Source organism: Lissotriton helveticus, chromosome 5_1 (genome assembly GCF_964261635.1).
Source record: "Lissotriton helveticus chromosome 5_1, aLisHel1.1, whole genome shotgun sequence".
NCBI lineage: Eukaryota > Metazoa > Chordata > Amphibia > Caudata > Salamandridae > Lissotriton > Lissotriton helveticus.
The window spans coordinates 578,435,967-578,458,755 of NC_136065.1; the positions used below are offsets into that span (position 1 = coordinate 578,435,967).

Sequence of the window (22,789 nt, forward strand, 5' to 3'; positions counted from 1 at the left end):
GCAGCTCCAACCATAAAGCCTACAGTTTCACACAGCGTTTTCTTTTAACATCTATAAAAGATACTTCTAACCTAAGAATGGAAACCTAGGTCTCATGCTCTGCTAACGTAATCGTATGAGGAATTTAAAAAGCGTTTCCGTCTAACGGTGGGTGGCATATCTTCACACTAGAGGACGGAATGGTGGACATGTGTTGCCAGCGCCCTCTTGAATATACCTGGAGCAATTATAAACTTGAAAGATTTAGAGAACTATAAAAATCATGGCTCCTACCTAGAGTTCGAGTGATGGAGTTTCCAGCAAACACTGCACATTAATAATATTTCAGAGAAAATGTACATAACATTTTTTATTGGTTACATAAAGCAATCTATTATTTACATTACAAAACTTTTTTTTAAATTACACATTAACAGTTTGCAGGATGAGAGATGACTATTTTGCTGTTTTAGCCCGCAGTCGTCTCTTCATTATCAGGTGATCGCTTTCCTTTGTATTTTTATCTACAATAATCTAGAGAGAGGAAAAAAAGCATTAAACATATTAGTGTTGCATACATTTTTCTGGATTCACTTGCAAAAACAACAACTGTTGACGGTCGTAACAAGGTGCTGCAAAGGTCAATTGTAAAAGCAGGATTTTGAAACAGAAATGTATTAAAGAGAAGTTTTGTAATTCAGCAAATCTAGAACAATGATATCAGGCTATAAAATGTTTATCAACATATTTGCTTCCTCATCACAGCAACAAACCACTACTCTAGGCGCAGGTTAGGTTCTATCTATTGGTCTGGTCTTAGCTGGAGCGTAATTTTTTTTACTCTTCGTATGTGGCACAAAAGAACATGTTACTTACCTCCGGTAATGCTCTTTCTGGACGATCCTCTGTCTAACTGCAGAATCCTCATCTTTTAGAATACTTCCCAGGCGCCAGAGACTGGATCTGGAAAGCTTTTATTCAACAGTGCTCTAATGGGCTACTAAGTGACACCGTGTGGCTCAGTGATTGGTCCTTTCAGACCCATGCATTTGGAGAGCAGAGATGCATATAAGCGCCATCAGTTTATTATGTTCCTTTCCACGCTTTACAGAGCCTGAACAAATGCTGGCGCCAGTGAGCCGATCTCTCCAGCTTGGGCCTCAAGTTAATAAGTGCCCGCTCCACAGAACGGGGATGTGGGAGGGGGGGTCAGAGTTTGCAGTTAGACAGAGAATCCACCATAAAGAACTTCACAAAAGGTAAGTAACTTGCTCTTCTGATGTATACTTCGAACAGCAGATTCCTCACATTAGGACAGGTACCAAAGTGGTACCTCCCTAGTTTGTGAGTGTGCAGAGACTTGGAGACCAAAGGTAGTTGGTCTGTGGAGGGATCTCAGGCCAAAAACCCCTGGGGACCAAGCAAACAAAGTGTTGTTCCCACCAGACCCGGTCGTGAAGACAGTATTGCTTCATGAACGTATGCAAGGATGCCCATGTTGCAGACTTCAGATGTCTAGTACAAGCACTCTGCGAACCAATACAGTGGTATCAGCCTTAGCACTGGTGGAATGCATTGTGAAACGTTCGGGGCTGCTTCCTGACCAATGTGTAGCATATCTTGACGAGGGTGAGGTCTTACAATGGGTGAGGGAGAACAGAAAACGCTGACAGGGTGATGGATTGCTCAATCAATCACAAGTCTTAGAAAGCGCGGCAACTCACACATGAGGGTCTCAAGGCGCTGAGATGGGGCTAGATGGGGGGGGGGGGTGGGGTGGGAGGATATGCAGTTCTGTCAAAGAGCCAGGTCTTGAGGTCCTTCCTGAATTGCTGCACTGTTGGTGATTGCCTGAGGGGCAGGGAGGGTGTTCCAGGTCTTTGCAGTGAGATAGGAAAAGGCTTTTCCTCCAGCTGTGGTCTTGCAGATCCGTGGGATGGTGGATAGTGGCCAGGGCCAGTTGAGCGGAGATGTCTGTTGGCAGTGTAGAAAGACACAGTGGTTGAGGAATGCAGGCGAGGCGTTGTGGAGGGCTTTTTAGGCGTTCTTGAAGGTTATTATTTTGTTAATAGGTAGCCAGTGAAGGTCTCAGGTGGCGGGTGATGTGGCTGTGGTGATGTTAAGGATGAGTCTGGCATAGAAGTTCTGGATGTTCTGCAGTTTTGAGTTTCTGGGTGCCAATGTAGAGTGCATTGCTGTAGTCTAGTCTGCAGGTGACAAGCACACAGGTGACTGTTTTCCTGGACTAGGTGGGGATCCATTTGACGATCTCACAAAGTAGGCAGTGCGTGGGGAAGCAGGACAACAAAACATTGATTTGGCGGTTCACTGAGAGTTACGAGTCCAGGATGATGCAGAGGTTTCCTGCTTGGAAAGGAGTCATGACCTTCAGCAAGAATGCTACCTGCATCAACTTGTCGGGAAAAAAGGTTGTGTATGGGGGGGGGGGGGGGGGTTGCACTTTAAAGTGCCTGGAGTTCACTCACGTAACGTGATGAGGAAGAAGATAGTCTTCAAAGCTAGGAGATGCTCGAGCAACTATGCATCAGCTCGAATGGCATACAGGGGAAACATCCAGATTAACTTAAGGTCCAACTGTGACAGCACAAATGACTTGGGACGGAACGTGTTAACCTTTTAATAAATCTCATCCAAAGAGGTGATTTGAAAAAGGGCAGTTGCTCTGCTAAATGCAGAAATGCATTAAGGACCAAAATAACATTTAATAGGGTGCATTGCAATGCCTTGCTAGGCTAATCAAAAAACAAAGAAAATGGTGTTCAACAGCTTTGCTTGTAAGTGGTCTTGCTTACAAGTGCCTCACCGTTCCATACACTTTTCCCAGGGGCAACAAGGATGACATCCATTACTATAGGCGACAGCTGAAATGCAGTAGGTTGCCACCACTCAATCTTCATTCATGTAGGTGTAGATTGTGCAGGTTTAGGTAGAGGATTTTGTCCTGTTGCTATGACAGACAAGCCTCCCAAAGGGGTAGCCTGAATGGGGACAGATGCTCATTCCCTTAAGTACCATGTACAAACTATTGTGGCCCAATGGGGAGCCCCAGGAAGACTTAGGCCTGGTTGTTCTTGATCTTTTCTAGAACTCTGGGCAGTAGGGGCAGAAAAGTATAAAAGTGAACAGTGTTCCATTCCAGCTGGAATACATTTCCTAACAAGTGTTCTTGCGGAAGCTCTAATGTGCAAAAATTGGACACTGCACGTTTTCGATGTTAACAAAAAAAGATCTAACCAGGGTTCTCCTCACTGTTGGACGATACCCTGACCCACTTCTGGACGTAAATGCCACTCCTGATCTGCCAGATGCCAGCTGTTCAACTCACCTGATTTGGCATTCAGGGACCATGCCAGTGGTGTTCATGACCAGGAAATGTCCCTAACATGAAAGCCAACTCCAGAGGCTAAGAGCCTTCTGGAACAGGACCCAAAATCCTACTGTACCCGGTTTGTTGCAATACCACATAGTGGTATCAGTGAAAACCTGCAGGAGCCTCCCCTTGATCGATGGCAAGAAGGATTCAGAGCCAAATAGCCCACAACTCAAACATACTAATATGGAGCTGAGCTTTTGTTGGAAACCAACAACCTGATGCCGCAACCAACAACCTGAAGCCGAAACCTTCAGTGCCGAGACCGAAGCAATCGGTGACTCCGCAGAAGGCCACGCGCGAGGCAAGGGATCCGCTGACTTCTCAGGAGGTGGAGGAGGGGCCAAAGTAGCCTGCAGAGCCGCATCGAAGGCTGTCCTTTGGGCCATAGTTGCCACGACGCAGGAAAATGGTGGATAGGGTGGCGAATGGCGGGGGCGCACGCCCGAGCAAGGATAAGACCTTGAAGACAAACTACAGGACCTACCAGCTGGCGAGAGACGCCCTTTGGCCATGGCACTGGGCGATGGAGCAGACGGAATCTGAGTTTCCTGGTCTCCGAGGTAGGGGACAACACCGACCTGGACAAGTGGGCTGACAGTAATTTCGTCCGGCACTCCCACCGGGACTTCGGTTTAAGGTGATGACAAGCTTCGCAGTCCGTAGAGTCACGGTGCTCACTCAAACACCACATACATATCGGGTGAGGGTCCATCGCCGACATCTGACATGCACAATCCGTACACGACTTGAAGCCCGAAGTCATTCGCACACTGTTCCACGAAACAAAACGGGAAAAGGAGGCTTGAAAACAGGTCAGGGCACGATCCGGTTCCACGTTGCACGCGGAAAAGAGAAAAACTGACGTCAGAGCACCAGGGTGCAGATGCTGGGGCAAAGAAAGTTTTCCGGATCCAGTCTCACGCCTGGGGATAATTCTACGTTAAGAAATCTGCAGCTAGTAGTCTCTATCAGATAACCTCCTGCAGAAGGATGGACAGGAGCTTTTCTTAAATTCTCTCTGATGTGGAGGGAACCTTTGTGGGGCAAAAGGAAAAGATAGATATAGCCATACTAAATGTTATTAAAGATCCATCTGCCGGTCAACGGTCGAAACCCCGAGAGGGAGTGCTGGATCGCACACCACCCACTGGATGGGCATGCATCACAAAAGGCAAACTAATGCAGTTTGGTGCTTGATGAAGCGGGGGAAGGTGGAGGGGCGGGGTGGACTGATGCCCCTGCTGCCATGTGCGCTACCTTCCGGAACCATGTCCTCAAAAGGACTGTAATGACTACTTCTTGGGGGAGACTGCCTTTGCCTATACACCTATGATCTAGAATAGCCCATGACATTTTTTAATTATAGTGGAAAACCCCAGCAATCCGTAGTATCCAGGCCAGTAGAGACAACATATTTGGCTGCTTCTTGCCCATCTTGAATTGTCTGAGTCAGGGAGGTCCTATAGTTTTCTGGGACCGTAAGCACGATCTTGCTGGTAATGTACCACATGGCATGCGTGTAGCGGCCCGATAGGCGGATATTAAATGACTCCTACAGAAGACTACTAGATGAAAAAATATGCTTGCCAAAAATCTCAATCTTCAACGGACTATCAAAGAGTATGGGGTAATTGGGATACACTTTAATGGTTGAATCCTGAGCTACAAGCTTAATAAAGAATGTTTTTAGGAAAATCAGGCTCGTCGGGAGCTTGTCTGTGATGCATGGTCACCTGCCTATTCACCACAGGGCAGGAACAGGGGTTTCACCAAGTGGCCATCAAGGTATTGGTGAGGACCTCATTAACCCCTTCAATGCTGATGACGAGCTCAGCTCATCATGAGGTACACCTCTCGTACGCTCATGACGAGCTGAGCTCGTCATGAACCGCGGGTTTTTGAAAAAGTCAGCGCACAGCGGGAAAATGCGCAGCGCCGATGGTGTTAAAAAGGAGAAGAGGTTTCGATGTGGCTGGCCAGGCTGCAAAATTTCTGTAACGATGTTCATTTTCGTCTCAACTGAGGGCAGCTGTAAATCTAGTACTGCATCTGCCCACCTGAGCACCACTGCAAATGAGGCCCTTAGGGTCAGATGTACGACCATTCAGTTTTGCGACTTGCAATTTGTGACTCGCAAAATGGAATATACTGTGTCTCAGACACATTTAGCAATTCTCAATTGGGTTTGCACATGACATGCCTCATTAATATTCATGAGGCAGGCCACAATTTGCGGCCCACTAGGAATGAACTGTAATCACAGGGACGTGGGCCTGCTGGGGACAGCAGACCACCATGTCTGTGTTTGCCTTTTAAATAAATAAAACTTTTCTTTAAAATGCAGCCTGTATTCCTCAAAGGAAAATGGGATGCCATAAAAAAAAAAGTTTACTTTTAATTTTTGAAGGGCAGCCAGTGGTTCGTGGGAACTATGCCTGCTCGTAAAAAATATTTTCGCTGCCAAACACAAAGGGGCGCCCTGGGGATCCGTTCCCTTTTGCGACTGGCTTACTACCAATTTGAAATTGGTTGTAACTGCGATTGTTTTGCAACCGCATTTGCGATTGCAAAACAATTTTATATCCCCTGCAACTTGCTATTAGGAAGGGGATGCCCTTGGCACGCCCCTTCCCAATAGCAACTGTCAAACTCTATTTTGCGAGTCGGTATTAGGTTACCAACTGGCAAAATAGGGTTTGTACATGCTACAACTCTTTTAGCGGTCGCAAATGGCCCGATTTCCTGTTTGGGAACCCTAAAATCAGTCGTACATCTGATCCTTTATTCCCTTGGTACCCATGTGGTGAGACAAATCATGCATCCAAGGTATCAAGCTTACCATCTTCAAAATCAATGTAAAAGGTACTTCCTATGTAAGGAGTGTGAAGAAAACGGTCTACATCCCCACCTTCATCATTATTATCCCCCCATCAAGGAATGTCCTTGTTGAGTCACAGCCAAAAAAGATAATAGAGCCTCTGCTGGTGTGTTCACCCTGGTAGAGGTCAGAGTCAAGAGATATGATGTCAGGTTACACTTTTGTAATCCCACAGCGTGACATCAGTTGAGATCGGGCTGAAGCAAGGTTAGTGTCCATCAGAATCACCCTCTACTGTTGCCAGTGGCATCGATAAACAGTCAATATGGAAGGGTCTGGTGCATGTCTTGGAGCCAGAATAAAAGCTTGTCCCAGTCAGTACGTTCCCATAACCAGTCCCAAGGGTTAGGATAGCATTTAGGAAGAAACTGTATTTGATAACCTGACCACAGATTCCTTGGGGCCAAAAGGTGTGCCAGAGGTGCACCAAAAATCTGCAGCATGACCACCTAAAGGCTTACATCTGCCGATGGCAAAGAGAACTCCGTGAGCACCGGGATCATCTGAGGAAACTGCTTTGCGACCGATTACCTAGAGTGTAAACCACTCACATTATGACACCCTGGCACCTTCTCTTTAGGTTCAGAATGGCAGGATGGAATAGACTTCTGCTTAGCTTTTTTAGGTTTGCGATTGGACTTCAAATTACATAGAGAACTTCAAGTGCGAATTTGACCACTCATGGGACCAAGTCTTGGGAGATAGGACAGAGTCCACAAGTTGGAGTGGGATATCCTCAAAGGCCTTGACAGATACTTTTGTTTGGTAACATGCAACTTCAACTCCAAGTCCCAGATCACCTTTGGAAGCACATTTATTGCACAACTTGGACTCTTGGCCCAAGCCCAGACACCAAGGACGCACTTCATGTTGGTCTGTTACCGAGACTTGTTTTTGGCACTTGTGGCATTGCTTGAAATGCACTTTTAGGTGGGGACATTGTTCCCTAGCACAGTAGAATTTGATTTAGAACCCATTTGAAGACCGATGTTTATTCTGTGCACTAATAGTTGCATTCTATAACTGGCAAAGTAAGCCTGCATGTTTGTTTTGTGTTATGTTTTATCCTAATATATGCCCAAAAAACAGACAACTTAGCCTGTAGAAGCTCAACCTGCTTCACTTCACATGACAAACTTTGGCCAATGGCCTGAGAAGATGAGATTTTTTGGAATGACAGTGAGCAGACAAAATAGCATATAGCACCCCTAACATACGATCAACACCTCTCACCTGGTACCGTTCAATCACAATGCATGAAGTATAGATTGTGGTGGTTTTACTGCAGTACTCTGTCCTATAGATGGGACAGCAGATCCTATTAAAGAGGCCAAAGAGGAGGACAGATGCGAAGGGTGAGCAATTCGATGTACCCGACCCTCTGAACCCACCATAACCAGTTTATGTGGTCACGTTTGACTTTTTTTCAAGACCCACATGATAACAGAGGCTGAATAAGTTTGAATTCCAATCAAAGGCAGAACCTTTTTCCTACAGAACCTCGAATAACCCTAAAGTGCAAAAGATCAGTCATTCAGTGACTTCTGAGGGAGCAACCCAATTTATCGAGGGAATGCCCCACTGAGTGAAGATACCCAGTGACACTTACAAATGTAATTGCCACTCTCGATCCACTAGGTAACACCGCCTGAGCTTCTCTGCCCTGATGTGAAGGATCCTGCCAGCTGACTGATAGGGAGACCCAGTGCAGGTTCAGCCACTGCCACAGAGCCTTTAGACAGATGGCACAGGACCCCTGAAACACCTATGCTGTGCACTTTTATTTTGGTGACGGGTATCAACAACATTTCCCCAGGGACAGAGCAAAATGACAGGCAAATAAACTGTGAACGTGTTGGCTTCTTTTCCCTTTGTTTGCATAAAATTTCCAGAAGGTTTGGTATTTCCAGTTAACTATCATGCAGGCAAATAGAAATACATTTAAAAAAAGCTGGCAAAAAAAAAAACGTTCACCAGCTGTTTAATTATATTTATCATAACAAATCGTATTACATTGTCAGAGATGATTGGCATGACTTACTGGACTCATCTGAAGGGGAGCCTCTGAGTTTTCTGTATCATCTCATGCAATTGATCTGCTCTCCTCGACCTGGCGGGCTATCGCCCCGACAGAGGACTGTGAATCCACAGCGCTGTCTTTCTCCCCAAACTGAAGGTTTGGAGTTGAAGCTCATGACCCCTTCAGCGTGTTGGACATCAGTGGATACTTTTCAGTTCCTGCACCGCTGGCTGCAATTCAGTTTTCTTTATTACTCTAGTTGGCAGAGTGACAACATTTCTCCTGATGTATGCCACTTAACCTTATTATAGGATAGGTAGAAACATGTCCTCAACCTCTCAGTTTAGCTCTGTCCCTTGGGATAGGAATAACAATTGGCATTACAATCATCAAGAGGTAGTTATAACCTAGTTTTTCATACTACGCTCGCCACCTCACACCCACAACGTTTAGATCACAAAGGCTCATCTGCATATGTACCACCTAACAAACTGCTGCTCTCTACTCTGTGGAGAGTTGCAGCCCACACTATGATGCAAGTGGTGTGAGGAGAGACCCTGTGATGAAGCATGCCACCTCAAGGTGGGTAAGGTTTTTGTCCTTAGAATTAGACTATGTTGCCCTAGTACGGAGACCTCCAAGTAGTCTAGCTTTGGAACTACCCACTGTCTCTATAGACCACAAGCATTTTTGTGGTTTTTAAAGTGAATAGGAAACTACCCTCGTTGGCCTTTTATCTCCTTGTAAAACTCTAGTGTATTGCTGATCTGCTACCACAAGAATTGAAAGCCAAGTTGCTGTATCCCCTGTACTGTCATAGGTCTGTTAGGAAAACTGGTGTCTCCTCCTATATCACTGCCCAGGCTGGTATCTAGTTGACTGAAGCGGTCTTTGTGAGTCTGTGGCATTTAGTCAGTGACTCAGACCAATCCCAGCAACAAAAAAGTGGGACCTGCTGTCTTATCACCTTGGGCTTTGCATGGTGGCATGTGTTCGGAATCTCTTTTTCACTCCTAGAAAAAGTCGCCTTTGCTGTTGCACAGCTAGTTTCTTGTTGGGGAAAATGAGCACCTGTACGCCTTCAATTTGAAACAGACTGTTCCCTTAGGCATTTTAGAGACTGACTAAGGACGTAATTCAGTAGTTCTAATAGATCTAGGCAGCGATTTCGGAGGGGGAACTGGAGATCTATGAACTGCTTTAATGAATAAATACTTTGTCCATGTGGCACCACTGTACCACTTAGCAGCTCTCCCAGGAACAGCGTACCACTACACTTGTTCCAGAAGTCCAACAACATAAATATTATTTCTTCCCTTCATATCCTTGATACAATATTCCAGGAAGTGAACTGTCTTGTAGGTCCTCAAATTGTTGGAGTTCTGTGACCTCTGGTACTAAAACCAACAGCAGCATCACTGCCTCCAACACCCAGTTCACAATTTAATGTTCTTATTTTCTTCTGAACTGTATGCTGTAATGTGTATCAATTGCTGGTGTACCATTTTTTGGTTTGCAGTACTGTGCTGGCATCTGGTATAGCCAGCACTATCCAATCGGTCAATCTGGGCATGCGTTGTTGCAAGGACATCTGAAGCGGTGTTTATTGATGCATCATTCCCCCCTGTTAAGCGGTTGTGCTTTCCGAATATTTTGCATCTTGCAGGGTCATAGTTTTCCCCTTTGTCATCCATTGATTGCGTGATAGATTGGTGCAGGAATAAAGCACAAATCTTTATGTGCCTCGCTAGAGATGTTTGTCTGCATAAGCCTTGCCTTCATCCCCTAAGCACTCGCCTTTGCGCGCCACAGAACCCATAATAGTTACATGCTTATGCAAGTATGTGTGCCCACTTAACCAGCATAGCAGGCCAGTAACGGTTACATACTGTACAGCTACCAATGGCGTCAGTGAGGCAAAACAGCACAGCAGGTGGTAACACATTAGATATTGTTGTCTGGGCCTAATATCCCCCTGTAAGCCTCACCCTCCACCCCCCCCCCCACACACAATAGTACCTGTTGGTATACCCCTCAAACTGATTACTTTTTTGTATTATACACTAGCCCTTCCCTCCATACAGACTTCCCCCGTTGATGTCTCCCCACTGGGCAGGAAATACTCCTTAATTATTATCTTGGTATTCTGAGAATTGTTTTCTGTTTTATCTTGTTTATATGAAACTCTTTGAATCTTTGATATAATACACTTTTAATTGTTGACATCACTATGTACCATGCGTATTACACCCTTGTCACATATGTTTGTACTATGTGATAAATGTATGCAACAAAATGCAATAAAAGATTCAAACAAAGAAATGGTGTGGGAGGGAGGAACAGTAGCGCAGAAAGGACCAGTATAGCATGACCAAGATGGACGATTTGGAGGATCCATCTGTCGGGTGTGATGGATCACCATCTAGTGAGAAAGTGCTGGATCCTGCCTACCACAGGCTGGGTGTGAACCACTAATGGCAAGCTAAGCATCTTAGAGGCTGCTGCTGGCACAAGGAAGGGGGACCGGGAGGACCAATGCCCATCGTGACTTGTGTGTTGTCTGCCAGATCCACCTCCCACACCACGAAAGTACTGGGGAGACAGCAGAGAGCTGATGAGACTGGTGTTGCCTGTACACCATCGCCCTGGAGCAGCCTTCGAGTTTCCCGAACCGGTGAGGAAACTGTTTGGCAAAGGTTGGTAGACCCAGAGACTGTGCTGTGGCCCTACTCTCCTTCCAGGGTTCCAAGGCAGAATTGAAGGCAGAATCAGCTTTTTGACTGAATAGACATGTGCCATCGAAAAGGAATATCCATATGTGGGGGGCCTCTACATCTCGAGAAACAAGTGGATCGCATCTACACGTGGCGACAAAGCACAAGACTGGTGCCAGCCGCTCGCCCCAAACAATCAGTAATATCAAGGCCAACACAAATCAAGTACATGGCCGCAGCTTGACCATCTTGATAGTCTGCCCCAAGGAGGCCCTAGGTTTTCCTGGACCGCCATCAAGAGCTTGCTGGCCATGCCCCTGAAGGCATGCGTACACCGGCCCAATAAACAGAGCTGACTGACCTCAATGCTGGACGAGCCATATAGAAGATCAATTTTCCAAACGCCTCAACCCTATTCGACTCGATGTCTGGGATGGTGGGATTTGCAGGGGAGAATGAATTTGAGTTCACCTCACTGGTGAAAGCCTGGACCAACATACTCAGGAGTAGGATGCTGTGTAAGGAAATCAGGATTACCAGGAGCCATCTGGCCAACTGTCTATTCACTGGCAGGCAAGTAAAGGGATTGGCCCCAGTGCCCATTAAGTTGTCAGTAACAGCTTCATTGAATGGAGGCATGGGTTCATATGAGACAGGCCCAAGCTGTAAAACTCCTGTAAGGCCATTTGTCTCAACTTCACCTAAAAGCAGCTGTAGGTCCGAGATTTCAGCTGCTCGTCAAATTACCACAGCAGAGTAATACTATCTTCCATTGGGGCCCTAAGGGGATCTGGGAAAACATCAAGTCACTGGGTAAGTCTATGTAAAGACTCATCTTTATAACATGGGGATAGAGATTGCATTAGGGGGATAAATCATCTCTATCCTCACCATCACTAGGTGGTCTCAAGCTCTGGTTAGAATTAGAGCCAAAAAGACAATGAAGTATCTGAGGGTGCCTCTGCAGTAGAGCAAGTTTAGGATCAGACTTGGGTTGAATTGGGACTGGGTACAATTTTGGGGTCGAGCAGAGGTTAGTTAAGGGTCAGACATCAGAGTCGCTATTGGATTCCCCGTCAGCCTCGAAGTTAGCGTGGCAGTCCACTCTGGAGTCTGTGCAGTATCCGTGATGGGTCCTAGGATTTCAGACAGCACTGAGAATGGATCCGCTGGCGGTGATCTGAGGCCCCCTGTGGAATGTTGGTTCCCAAAGGTGTGCCAGAATTATCCGGAAGAGTGCCAAAGAAACGCAGCATGGCCTCCTTAAAGGCCTTGGGGCAAACCAATGCTCAAGAGGAGATCGGGAGCGGGACTGACTGCCACTTTTTCTACCTCGCATCTTCTATTTTGATAGTGTGCGATAGAATGGGGGTAAGTTTCATTTCGCGGTCTCTTGTTCCCACTTGGACTTCGACCTATCGGAGTCCAATACGTATTTACCACACTTTTTAATCTTTAGTCACCCCAAACATTCTCTAATTTATTGACCACTCACAGCAAAAGTTTGTCACTTTCAATTTTCTTTCTCCATTCCTCTTCACAAATCACACCATCATAAGAGTTACTTACCTTCGTTAACAATGTGTATGGTAGAGACGATTCTAGCCGCAGATTCGTTCACGTAGAATTACCCCCAGGCGCGAGACTGGATCCGGAAACTTTCTGCACAGCATTCCTGCGCGCTAGGGGAGGGGCAGCACCACGCGACTCTGCCCAGGCATCGTCCGCGTGCGTGACGTCAGTGAGGTCACATAAGTCCCACCCCGGCGCGCCTATGTCAGTTTTCTTTGGAGAACTTTTCTGCGCCACAACGCAGTGCCATCAGACAAAACTGTAGGAGTATGGGAACAGTGTGTGAAAGAGAATACCCACGGGGAAGGAGGGTCTGCAAAAGGAACCCACTAGCCTGGACATAACAGAGGATCCCACAGGGGACCAGACGAATGGACAAGGCGAAGTACCTCGTCCCTCCCAGGCAAGAGAAACCCTCACAAGCAGATCACCACCGACCCCAAGAGGGATGTACGAAAAAGAAAGACGTCTGAAGGAGCCCGTACACTCACAACAGAGGAAGCAAGGGCAAGGCCAGTAGGGCCGAAGCACCCCATTCCCTTTTAAGGCAACAGAGTTTCCATCCAATGCCAGGACAAGGAAGAGGAAGAGGAAGAAGAAAAGCCTAGAGGGCCCAAGGAAACAAGGGAAAATAGGGCGAGCCCACCCTAGACGGAAGGCAACAAACCAGACAGAGCGGCGCTGACAGTAATAAGCCGCCAGAAGCAAGAACAACAGCCCGGGCCCCAGGAAGACCGGGCAGGCAACGCCTGACAAGGGAGAACACAGAATCATCCCAGCTCACAGGACATGAGCAAGAAGGTGAGGAAATGACTGGAACCACCACTACAATGGGTCCGCGCACATGACCTAAAGAAGCAATAGCAACATACATAAACACCATGGAGAGCAGGGGTCCGAAGGTGACCAGAACTCCCTAGCAGGGTGCAAGATATATAACAGCTACCACTACCCCACATAGGGTAAGTTAAGTCCCAAGAAATGGGAACCCTCTTTGGAAGAAACTTCCGCAGCAGAGGAAAAACAAAAGAGCCACGGGGAACAAAATCCTCCTGAAGGCCTGTCAAGCAGCCCAAGCAAAAACAGAAGGCCTAATCTGAGGGCCAAGTCCGTGTAGCACAAGTTACTTACCTTCGGTAACGATATATCTGTAAGAAACAGTAGTTAGTATTAGATTCCTTACCTTAGAATATCCCCAGGAGTCAGTCTGGATCCGGAAACTTGAGCGCAGCAGTACCTTTGCGCGTCGGTAGGCGTCGTCTGCGGCTCCACGTCCGTCATCGTTGGCGCCGGGATTATGTCGCCGGAGTACTTAGACGCCGCCCTCGCGCGACGTCAGTTCTTATACACAGCTTTTCCGCGCCAGAAACGCAGAGCCATGATAAAAACCAACACTGGTGCCATAAAACTAGGGCCCTAAAAAGGGATGACGTTAACCCTAGATATCGGTTCGCAGAACGGGGAGGATGGGTGGGGCGGTAAGGAATCTAATACTAACTACTGTTTCTTACAGATATATCGTTACCGAAGGTAAGTAACTTGTGCATCTGAAAGAAACAGGTTAGTATTCGATTCCATACCTTAGAATAGATACCCCAGCAATACCAACCCCGGTGGTGGGTCTGCGAACCAATATTCACACCAGAAAGTCCTGGAGAACAGAACGGCCGAAAAAGCCATCTCTCCGGACTTGGCTGTCCAGGCAGTATTGTCTTGGGAACGTGTGCAGCGAGGCCCACGTAGCTGCCTGGCAGATGTCCTGCAAGGGGACTCCCCGACCGAGGGCCGTAGTAGCTGCCGTGGACCGAGTGGTATGGGCACGCAGTCCCACAGGAGGCTCCTTTTTAGCCAGTGAATAACCAACCTTGTTGCACAAAACGACCCATCGAGAAATGGTCAGTTTGTGCACCGCCCGTCCTTTCTCAGCGCCCACGTAACCAACAAAGAGTTGGTCATCCACCCGGAACTGGCGTGTGCGATCCAGATAGTATGAGAGCGCACGTTTTGGGTCCAGACGGGAGCCTCTCTTCCTCTTTCGAGGGTTGCGCAGGTGGAAAGAAGGTGGGCAAGGTGATGGACTGCCCGATGTGGAAGGCTGTGACTACCTTGGGCAGGAAAGAGGGTCACGTCCGCAACACAACTTTGTCCGGATGGACAGTAAGGAAAGGAGGTCGGAAAGAAAGAGCCTGTAGCTCACTCACTCTCCTGGCAGAGGTGATGGCAACCAGGAATGCAGTCTTAAGAGTGAGAAGACGAAGAGGACAGTTTAAAGTGGCTCGAAGGGAGCGCACATCAGATAAGTCAGAACAAGATTCAAGTCCCACTGAGGCAACACGAAAGGAACAGGGGAAAACATATGAGTGATGCCCCCAAGAACCTATTTACAACTGGGGACATGAAAATAGAGGGCTGATCAGGGAGCCTTAAGAAGGCGGAAATGGCAGAGAGGTAGCCCTTAAGAGTGCCCAGAGCAAAGCCCTGCTGGGCAGGAGAAAGAAGAAAGAGAACCTCAGAAAGGGGGCAGAGAGTGGATCCACAGCCTTTCCTGTGCACCATGCCACAAATGTATTCCACCTGCCGGAGTATACCGATTTTGTGGAGGGACGACTGGCTACCAGAATGACATCACAGACTTCAGGAGGCAAGTCAAATTGTCTCAACTGTCGCCGCTCAATCTCCACGCATGGAGGTGGAGGCTGGACAGGTTCGGGTGGAGGACCGTCGCCTGCTGCTGAGACAGAAGGTCCTCCTGAAGAGGCAGACGAATCGGGGGATCGACTGACATGCTGAGTAGCTCGGGATACCAGTATCTTCGTGCCCAGTCCGGAGCCACAAGGATGACTTGGACCCGGTCGCACCTGATCTTCAGCACTCTGGGCAGAAGTGGTATAGGCTGAAAGGCGTACAACAGACCGCAGTTCCACTTGCGACGAAAAGCGTCTCCGAGTGAGTGCCGCCTTGGTAACTCCAACGTGCAGAACTGATGACATTGTGCGTTCTCTTCTGTGGGGAATAGATCTAACCAAGGCTCTCCCCACTGCTGAAAGAGACCTTGCGCCACGTCAGAGTTCAGACGCCATTCGTGATCCATCATGCACTGACGGCAGAGTTCGTCTGCCCTGGCGTTCAGGGAACCTGCCAGGTGTTGAACCACTAGGGTCACGCCCTTATGTTCCAGCCATTGCCAGAGACGCAGAGCCTCCTGGCATAGGGTCCACGACCCCACCCCGCCCTGTTTGTTGGAGTACCACATGGCGGTGGTGTTGTCCGTGAACACCTGCACTATACTCCCATGTAAAGAGGGGAGGAATGTTTTCAGTGCAAGTCGGATCGCCCGCAGCTCCAGAAGGTTGATGTGGAGCCGGGACTCCGCCGGAGACCAGAGGCCTCTGATCTCCGCCTCTCCGCGTCCATCACAACTACGTGCTCCGGTTGGGGAAGGGAGAGGGATCTGCCGCTGACCCAATCGTGGTCCATGAGCCACCACTGCAACTGTCTTGCAGTGTCCTCCGAGATCAAGACAGGGTCAGACAAGTTGCCCTGATGCTGGGCCCACTGAAACTTCAGGTCAAACTGCAGAGCCCGCATCCGCCACCTGGCGTGATGCACGAGAAGGATGCAGGAGGCCATCAGCCCTGGAAGCCGCAGCATCAACATGACCGAGACGCGGGATAAAGGCTGAAAGATTGGAATCAGAGGCCTGAATATCCCGAACCCGCTGTTCGGGAGGATAAAACAAACTGTGCCGAGTCTAGAACCACTCCGATGAAGAGGAGCTTCTGAGAGGGGCACAGGTGTGACTTCGGCACATTGATGGAGAACCCCAGCAGGTGCAGGAGGTTGGCCGTAGTGTGGAGGTGGCTGACGACTGTCTGGTGCGAGCCCGCCTACAACAACCAGTCGTCGAGATAGGGAAAGACTGACACCCCTAATCTGTGCAGATGAGCTGTGACCACCGCCATCACTTTCGTGAACACCCGAGGGGCGCTGATAAGGCCAAAGTGAAGCACGGTAAACTGAAAGTGCTCGAGGTCTACCGTGAACCGCAGGTAGTGCCGGTGGGCCGGCAGGACAGGGATGTGAAAATAAGCGTCCTGCAAGTCCAACGCTACCATCCAGTCTCCCGGGTCTAGGGCAGCTAAGACCTGAGCCAGTGTCAGCATCTTGAACTTCTCCTTCCGGAGGAAGCCGTTGATGTTCCGCAGGTCCAAGATAGGGCGTAGGCCCCCTTTGCCCTTCTTGGGAACCAGAATGTAGTGGGAGTAACAACCACACCCTACTTCTGGCCCAGGAACACGCTCGATGGCCCCCTTGGTCAAGAGGGCCGTAACTTCCTCTCGCAGAAGTTGCAAGTGATTCCCCGACACGAGGTGGTATTGCGGTGGCATGGCTGGAGGGGTCACCTCGAAGGGGAGGGAGTAGCCCCTTCGGACGTTTTGCAGCACCCACCTGTCCGATGTGATGTCGCGCCAGTGGAGGAGGTGATGGCGAACCATGCCCCCACTGGCGTTAAATGGTCCTGAAAGCTCAGACTAGGAGGGCTTTGAGGCGGATGCTGCGGGGGTGGATGTGGACTGGCCTCGCCGTTATCCCCTGGCACCGCCACGGCGGTTACCACGTCCGCCACCCTGCTGGATGTTAGTCTGCGGCCCGTGGCTGGCAGGACGTGTGGGGGTGCCCCTTCCTTGGCCACGAAAGGAGCGAAAGGCAGCAGATTGCTGGCGCGGGGCAGACAGGCCCAAGGACTTGGCTGTATCCCTGGAGTCCTCAATGCGCTCAAGCCTTGTCTGCCTTGTCGCCAAAGAGGCGACGGCCATCAAACGGCATGTCCATAAGTGTGTTCTGGACATCGGCCGAAAATTTGGCGGACCTCAGCCAGGTGTGGCGGCGAACCGCCACCGTCGTCGCAATCGCCCTGCCTAGCGAGTCCATGGTATCCAGCCCACATCGAATGGAATACCGTGCCACATCAAGCCCCTCTGCAAGGGCTTAAGGGGTTTAACCCGGGCCTCCTCCGGGCATTGTGGCAGCACGTCCGCGACCGTGTCCCACAGAGAGTGGGTATAACAACCCAAAAGGCAAGCGGTGTTGACCGACTGTAACCCCAAACTAAGTGAGGAGAACATCTTTTTTACGTACTGTTCATACCTTTTGGATTCCCGATCAGGGGGAGCTGTCGGGAATGTGGTCTGGGAATTAGAGGCCTGGATAACCAGGCTCTAGGGGTGGGGTGGGTGGACAGGAAACAAGGGTCGCCCGGGGCCGGGCGATGGCGTCTGGCTACGTTCCCATCTACAGGGGGACCTATAGCGGACCTGGACCAAGTGCCCAACAGAACGTCAGTTAAGGCCTCATTGAACGGCAGTAGAGGCTCCAAAGAGATTGCCTGCGGTTTGAGGACCTCAGTGAGGAGGTTAGTCCTCACGGCCGCGACGGGGAGCTCAAGAAAGAAAGGCCTTGGCTGCCCTCGTCAACACCACACTGTAGGCAGCCACCTCCTCCGTAGCCACGGTAGGAGGGGAGACAAATCCAGTGTCGGGCAAAGTGTCCAAACCACTGGCCTCGCCTAGTTCACCTGCCCAGTCCTGAAAAGACTGGCACTCCTGTGCCAGAGGGTCCTCATACCCCTCCCAATCCGTCTCGCCCTCCCTCCATCTCCTGGTACTCAGGTTCAAATGATGGGCCTGGATCATAGAAGTATGGCACTTCTCTCGGCGTCGAATGCGGCGTCGAACTGGATCGAGGAGAGGGGGGAGGGGGGAAATCGGGGACGACGACGTCTAGAGACGGTGTCGGGGGCGACACCCTAGGAGTCGACGCCGGCAGAGGGGTCGTTAGGTCGACCAGCGGCGACCCGGATCCGGCAGGGCCCTGCGGCGTCGGGACCGAAGTCGCCGGGGCCGAAGCAGCCGCGAAACCCAACGGAGGAGTGAGCAACCGGCATCGATCTCCTCCGGCCTCGCGTTCTGCCCAGGAACCGGCGGGCATGGAGAAGGCCGCGACGTCTGCGGCTCCGGCGGATCCGCATGGGCTGGGTCGTCCAAAACCCTGGCCGCGACGCGTGAGCGTCGGGGTGAGTCAGAAGAGCGGTGTCGCGTCTTTGACTTCTTGTGCCTCTTACCTGAGGACTTGGAGCCAGACGAGTGGTGTCGACTCGCCGAGCTGTGATGACTCCGGCCCCGCATCCTCTTTCTGGACCTCGAGCGGCACAGGGCCGACTGCTGGAGCTCGAGGCGCTTACGGGACCGCTCCCGCCTAGCTTTCGACGTCAAGGCCCGGCAGTCGGGGCACGACTTGTCATCATGGTCAGCCCCAAAGCAATACAGGCACCGGCGATGGGGGTCGATAACCGACATCAGTCGGCACAGGGTTTGAACCTGGGCATCCCTACCGGCACCAATGGAGTCGTTCGACTCGAAAAACAGATCAAAAGGATCGAAAAAGTTCAGTGAAAAAATGACTAAAGAATACCACTTTTTCCGGTTCGGCGTTTGCAGAAAAAAAGAATAACTGACGTCAGCGCGCGAGGGCGGCGTCTAAGTACTCCGGCGACGTCATCCCGGCGCCAACGACGCCGACAACAGACGCGGAGCCGCAGACGACGCGCAGGGGTACTGCTACGCACAAAAAGTTTCCGGATCCAGACGGACGCCTGGGGATATTCTAAGGCAAGGAATCTAATACTAACCTGTTTCTTTCAGATAACAACTTCAGCAAAAACACACAGTCAACAAAGGGGTCATCCAGCAGCCAACAGCACCACAGTCCCAGCAAGGAGGATTAGAGTGGCCATAAAACACACACCACTGCAAGGGCAACCGGCTCAAAAGAAGGTCCAGAACCAGCTCAACTCAGCAGTCACTGAGGAGGGGAAGGAGCCCCGCCAAGAACCTTTGGATGGCGGAGTCTGCCGGGGCATGGAACAACAGGGTGCCATCAAATGGAAGATCAATCAGTCATTCCCGAACATTTTCAGGGAACACGCCATCCCGAAGCCAAGCATGGCGACGGAGGGTGACTGAGGAAGCCATGGCCAGGCCCAGCACCTCCGAGCTGTCCAGAGAGGAGAATAAACACCGCTTGCTCCCGGCCATCCAACACATGATGCCTTAAGTCCACTGGACACTCTTGTGAAGCCTGCAGAACCCAAAGACTCAGCCAAGTCCCACAAACAAGAGGTGGCCCTAGCCAACACACATAAGGTGCTAATGGCCAGCAGGGCAGCGCTGGTCGAGGCGAATGTGTTGCGCCCCCAAGAGTCCAGCCAGCGGGTCTCCCAGGACGCCGGAGTCAACAGTGGCGGCAGGAAGGCAAAAGCAGTCCGCAAAAGTGGACTTGACGCAGAGGGGTGGAGGGAAAGACACGCCAGTTCACGTGGCGTCGGAAGGTGTCGGTGCAGAAGGTGTTTAGGTACCGGATCCCCTTGAGGCAGGGCGCCTCCAAGCCCCCATCAGGGAAGAAAGGAGTGAACCCTCAAAGGGAAGCAATAGCTCCCTCCAACCTCCAAGAGATGGTCCGCCGGAAAATGAGCAACTGGGTCACCCATGCGCAGAATGCCCACAGCCGTGGATACTGCGCGAGCAAAGGCAGCACCCGCCTCCTTAGGGCCCCGCGGCGGAGAAAGCAGCTCCTCCGTGGGCTGTAAACTAAGGCTGCCGTCCACGAAGCCAAACGGGACGGGCAAAGGCCAGACCTGGAAGTCAGACGGAACCGAAGAATGGGGGACCCGTCGCTCCTCCGGCGAACACCTTGGCCTCGGAAATGGCAGGGAGCTGCCCTTCTAAGACGCCGGTGAAAAACGCACCTCGCTGCGGCCTGCTCCAGGGAGGATGATACCCGTAGGCACCCAATCTCCAAAACGAAAACGAATCCGCGACCAGACGCCTGTCTGGAGCTGTAGCGTCCGCCGCGTGAGGCAGGACATCAAAACCATCCGGCGCCAAAGGAGATGCCGGATAGGGCCCCTCCAAGCCACACCACGCCGGGGACCGGAGCAGAGCCGAAGTGGCCAAGGGGCGGCGCCGGACTGACGCTGACTCTACCTCCGCTGAGGCAGCCGCCTGCGTTGAGGAACAAGAGGGACCAGGGGAGTGACACGAAGCCCTCCGCCAGTCTTGACAAAGAATGTGACGGAGGTGGCCCAGTGACCCATATGGCTGCGCCAGGTTCGATTCAACCTCCGACTCACCCTCTAACGAGGCAGCCGCCTGCATGAAGGGACGAGAGGGGCCCGGAGAGGGACGAGAGGGGCCCGCAGGAGGACGAGGGGTCCCCGTCCAGCCTCGACCTAGAGCAGGACGAGGAGGGTCCACCGACCCCTGTGGCGCCGCCTGGTCCAGCAGGGGCGGGCGCCGTGGCAGCATCAGCTCAGCCGTGGACAAGGCTGCTGCCTGTCCAGTGGGCCGAGCAGGGATCGGGGATGGAACCCGAGCCCCAGCGACCTCCCGCGACAACACAGGGACTCCCGCGGGAGTTTGCGGAGAGGCAGAGGCGCCTGGTCCGAAGGAGGGACCCCCGAAAGGCGGCACCCCAACAGCACCACGTCCTCCAAGCCTGGAGCTGAACCGGTCGGCGCTGGGGTCAGAGCCGCCAGCAGCGACGCGGAGGGCCCAGCGCAATGCAAGGGATCCGCTGACGCCCCAGGAGGGGAAGGAGGAGGAAGAGACGTCAGTGAGGCCTGCAAAGCCGCCGCATATGTCTCCATCTGGACTCTCGATGCCCCTTCACCGGGAAATGGAGGCTGGGAGGACGACACCCAGGGCCGCATCACCCGTGGAGAGCTCCCGGCAGGCCGAACACCAGCTCCCGAGGACAAACTGCGACACTTACCTACCGGGGAGTGATGCTCTCGTGACATCGGGGAGGGACGAGGACGCAGACGACGGCCGTTTCTGACACCGTCTGCCGAGGCTGACCGAGGGGATGAAGCCGATCTTGAGAGATGCGCAGAGAGTAGTTCCATCTGGCGCTCCCGCTGTGACTTCGGCTTCAACTGTTGGCACGCCTCACAATCAGTGGTGCCGTGATCTTCCCCTAAATATCACATACAAATGAGGTGAGAGTCCAACTTAAGACGCCCACATGACATGCAAGACTTGAAGCCTAAACGCATTTGCACACTGTTCCCCAAAAAAATATTACAATGAGGAAGAAAAAAGGGGGGCCCAAACAGAGACCAGATCCGCGTTGCACGCGGAAAAGGAAAAAACTGAGGTAGGCGCACCGGGGTGGGACTTATGTGACCTCGCTGACGTCACTTACGCGGATACCTGGGCAGAATCGCGTGGTGCCGCCCACGCCCCGGCGAGCAGGGATGCTGTGGCAAAAAGTTTCCGAATCCAGTCTCGCCCCTGGGGATAATTCTACGTGTAGGAATCTGCAGCTAGTAGTCTATCAGATAGTCACCACACGCACTTTTTCCTCATCCATGAATTCATCATCATGATCAAAATCCTCTGACCCCACCATTCTGGACATACCATCTGCTACCATATTACTTTTCCCATGGATATAAACGACCTGAAATGCCACAACCCACTAAGGAATCCTGCCGGAGACGTTATCTAGGGACTTCTTCATATACACCTCCTTCAAAGTATTACAATCCATTCCAATGAAAAACTTCCTGTCCCACAAGAAACTCTTCAACTTCTTTACCCATCCTCATCGCAAAAAGGAGATGTTCCAATAAGGCATATTACAGAGGTATTGGATCAAAGTTTTGTTTATTCCTCTATGTAGACTCCATGACACAGCTCTGGCACCATCTCCTCCAAAGTCCAATTCTCAATTGTCCCCCCAACATTCCACACATCAAGAGTAAACAAGAACACTCCCAGCTCTACAGTGCACATTCAAGGACATTACCCCCTCATGCCACAGCATCATTCTTTCTGAAAGACAGACTGCAAAATCACTTGCCATGTAATCAGTGATTAGCTCCTTACCTTGCATTAAAAAATGCTTGGTAATGACTGCTAGAACAAACTCTGCTTCTCGGACCATTTGTTTGGAAGGAGAAACACTTGACATCGACACAAAGGCAACTGGATTGTTGCAGAGTGGTTTCTGTGTTTTGCTAGTCCTCTAAGAATTAGATATATCACCCATCATCTGCTCAATATTATAAAGATCTGCTGAAAGCAGCCCTTCTGGATATGTTTATGTGAGAATTGGTTAGTGAATACAGTAGACAGTCTGCAAAGGAAATGTTGCATTATTCACTTACTAGA

The 22,789-nt window shown here is 50.6% G+C and overlaps 1 protein-coding gene across 2 annotated transcripts in view; it reads right to left on the reverse strand.

The window, feature by feature from the left end:
* Nucleotides 1-331: 331 nt before the first annotated feature.
* KIF20B (kinesin family member 20B) overlaps nucleotides 332-22,789 on the reverse strand; it is a 608,549-nt gene continuing 586,091 nt past the window's right edge. For both annotated transcript variants that reach the window (XM_078642920.1, XM_078642919.1), the window contains one exon: nucleotides 332-513. In XM_078642920.1, coding sequence (XP_078499046.1) covers nucleotides 436-513 — 78 coding nt within the window. In that variant the 3' untranslated portion in view covers nucleotides 332-435. The remainder of the gene's footprint in view (nucleotides 514-22,789) is intronic.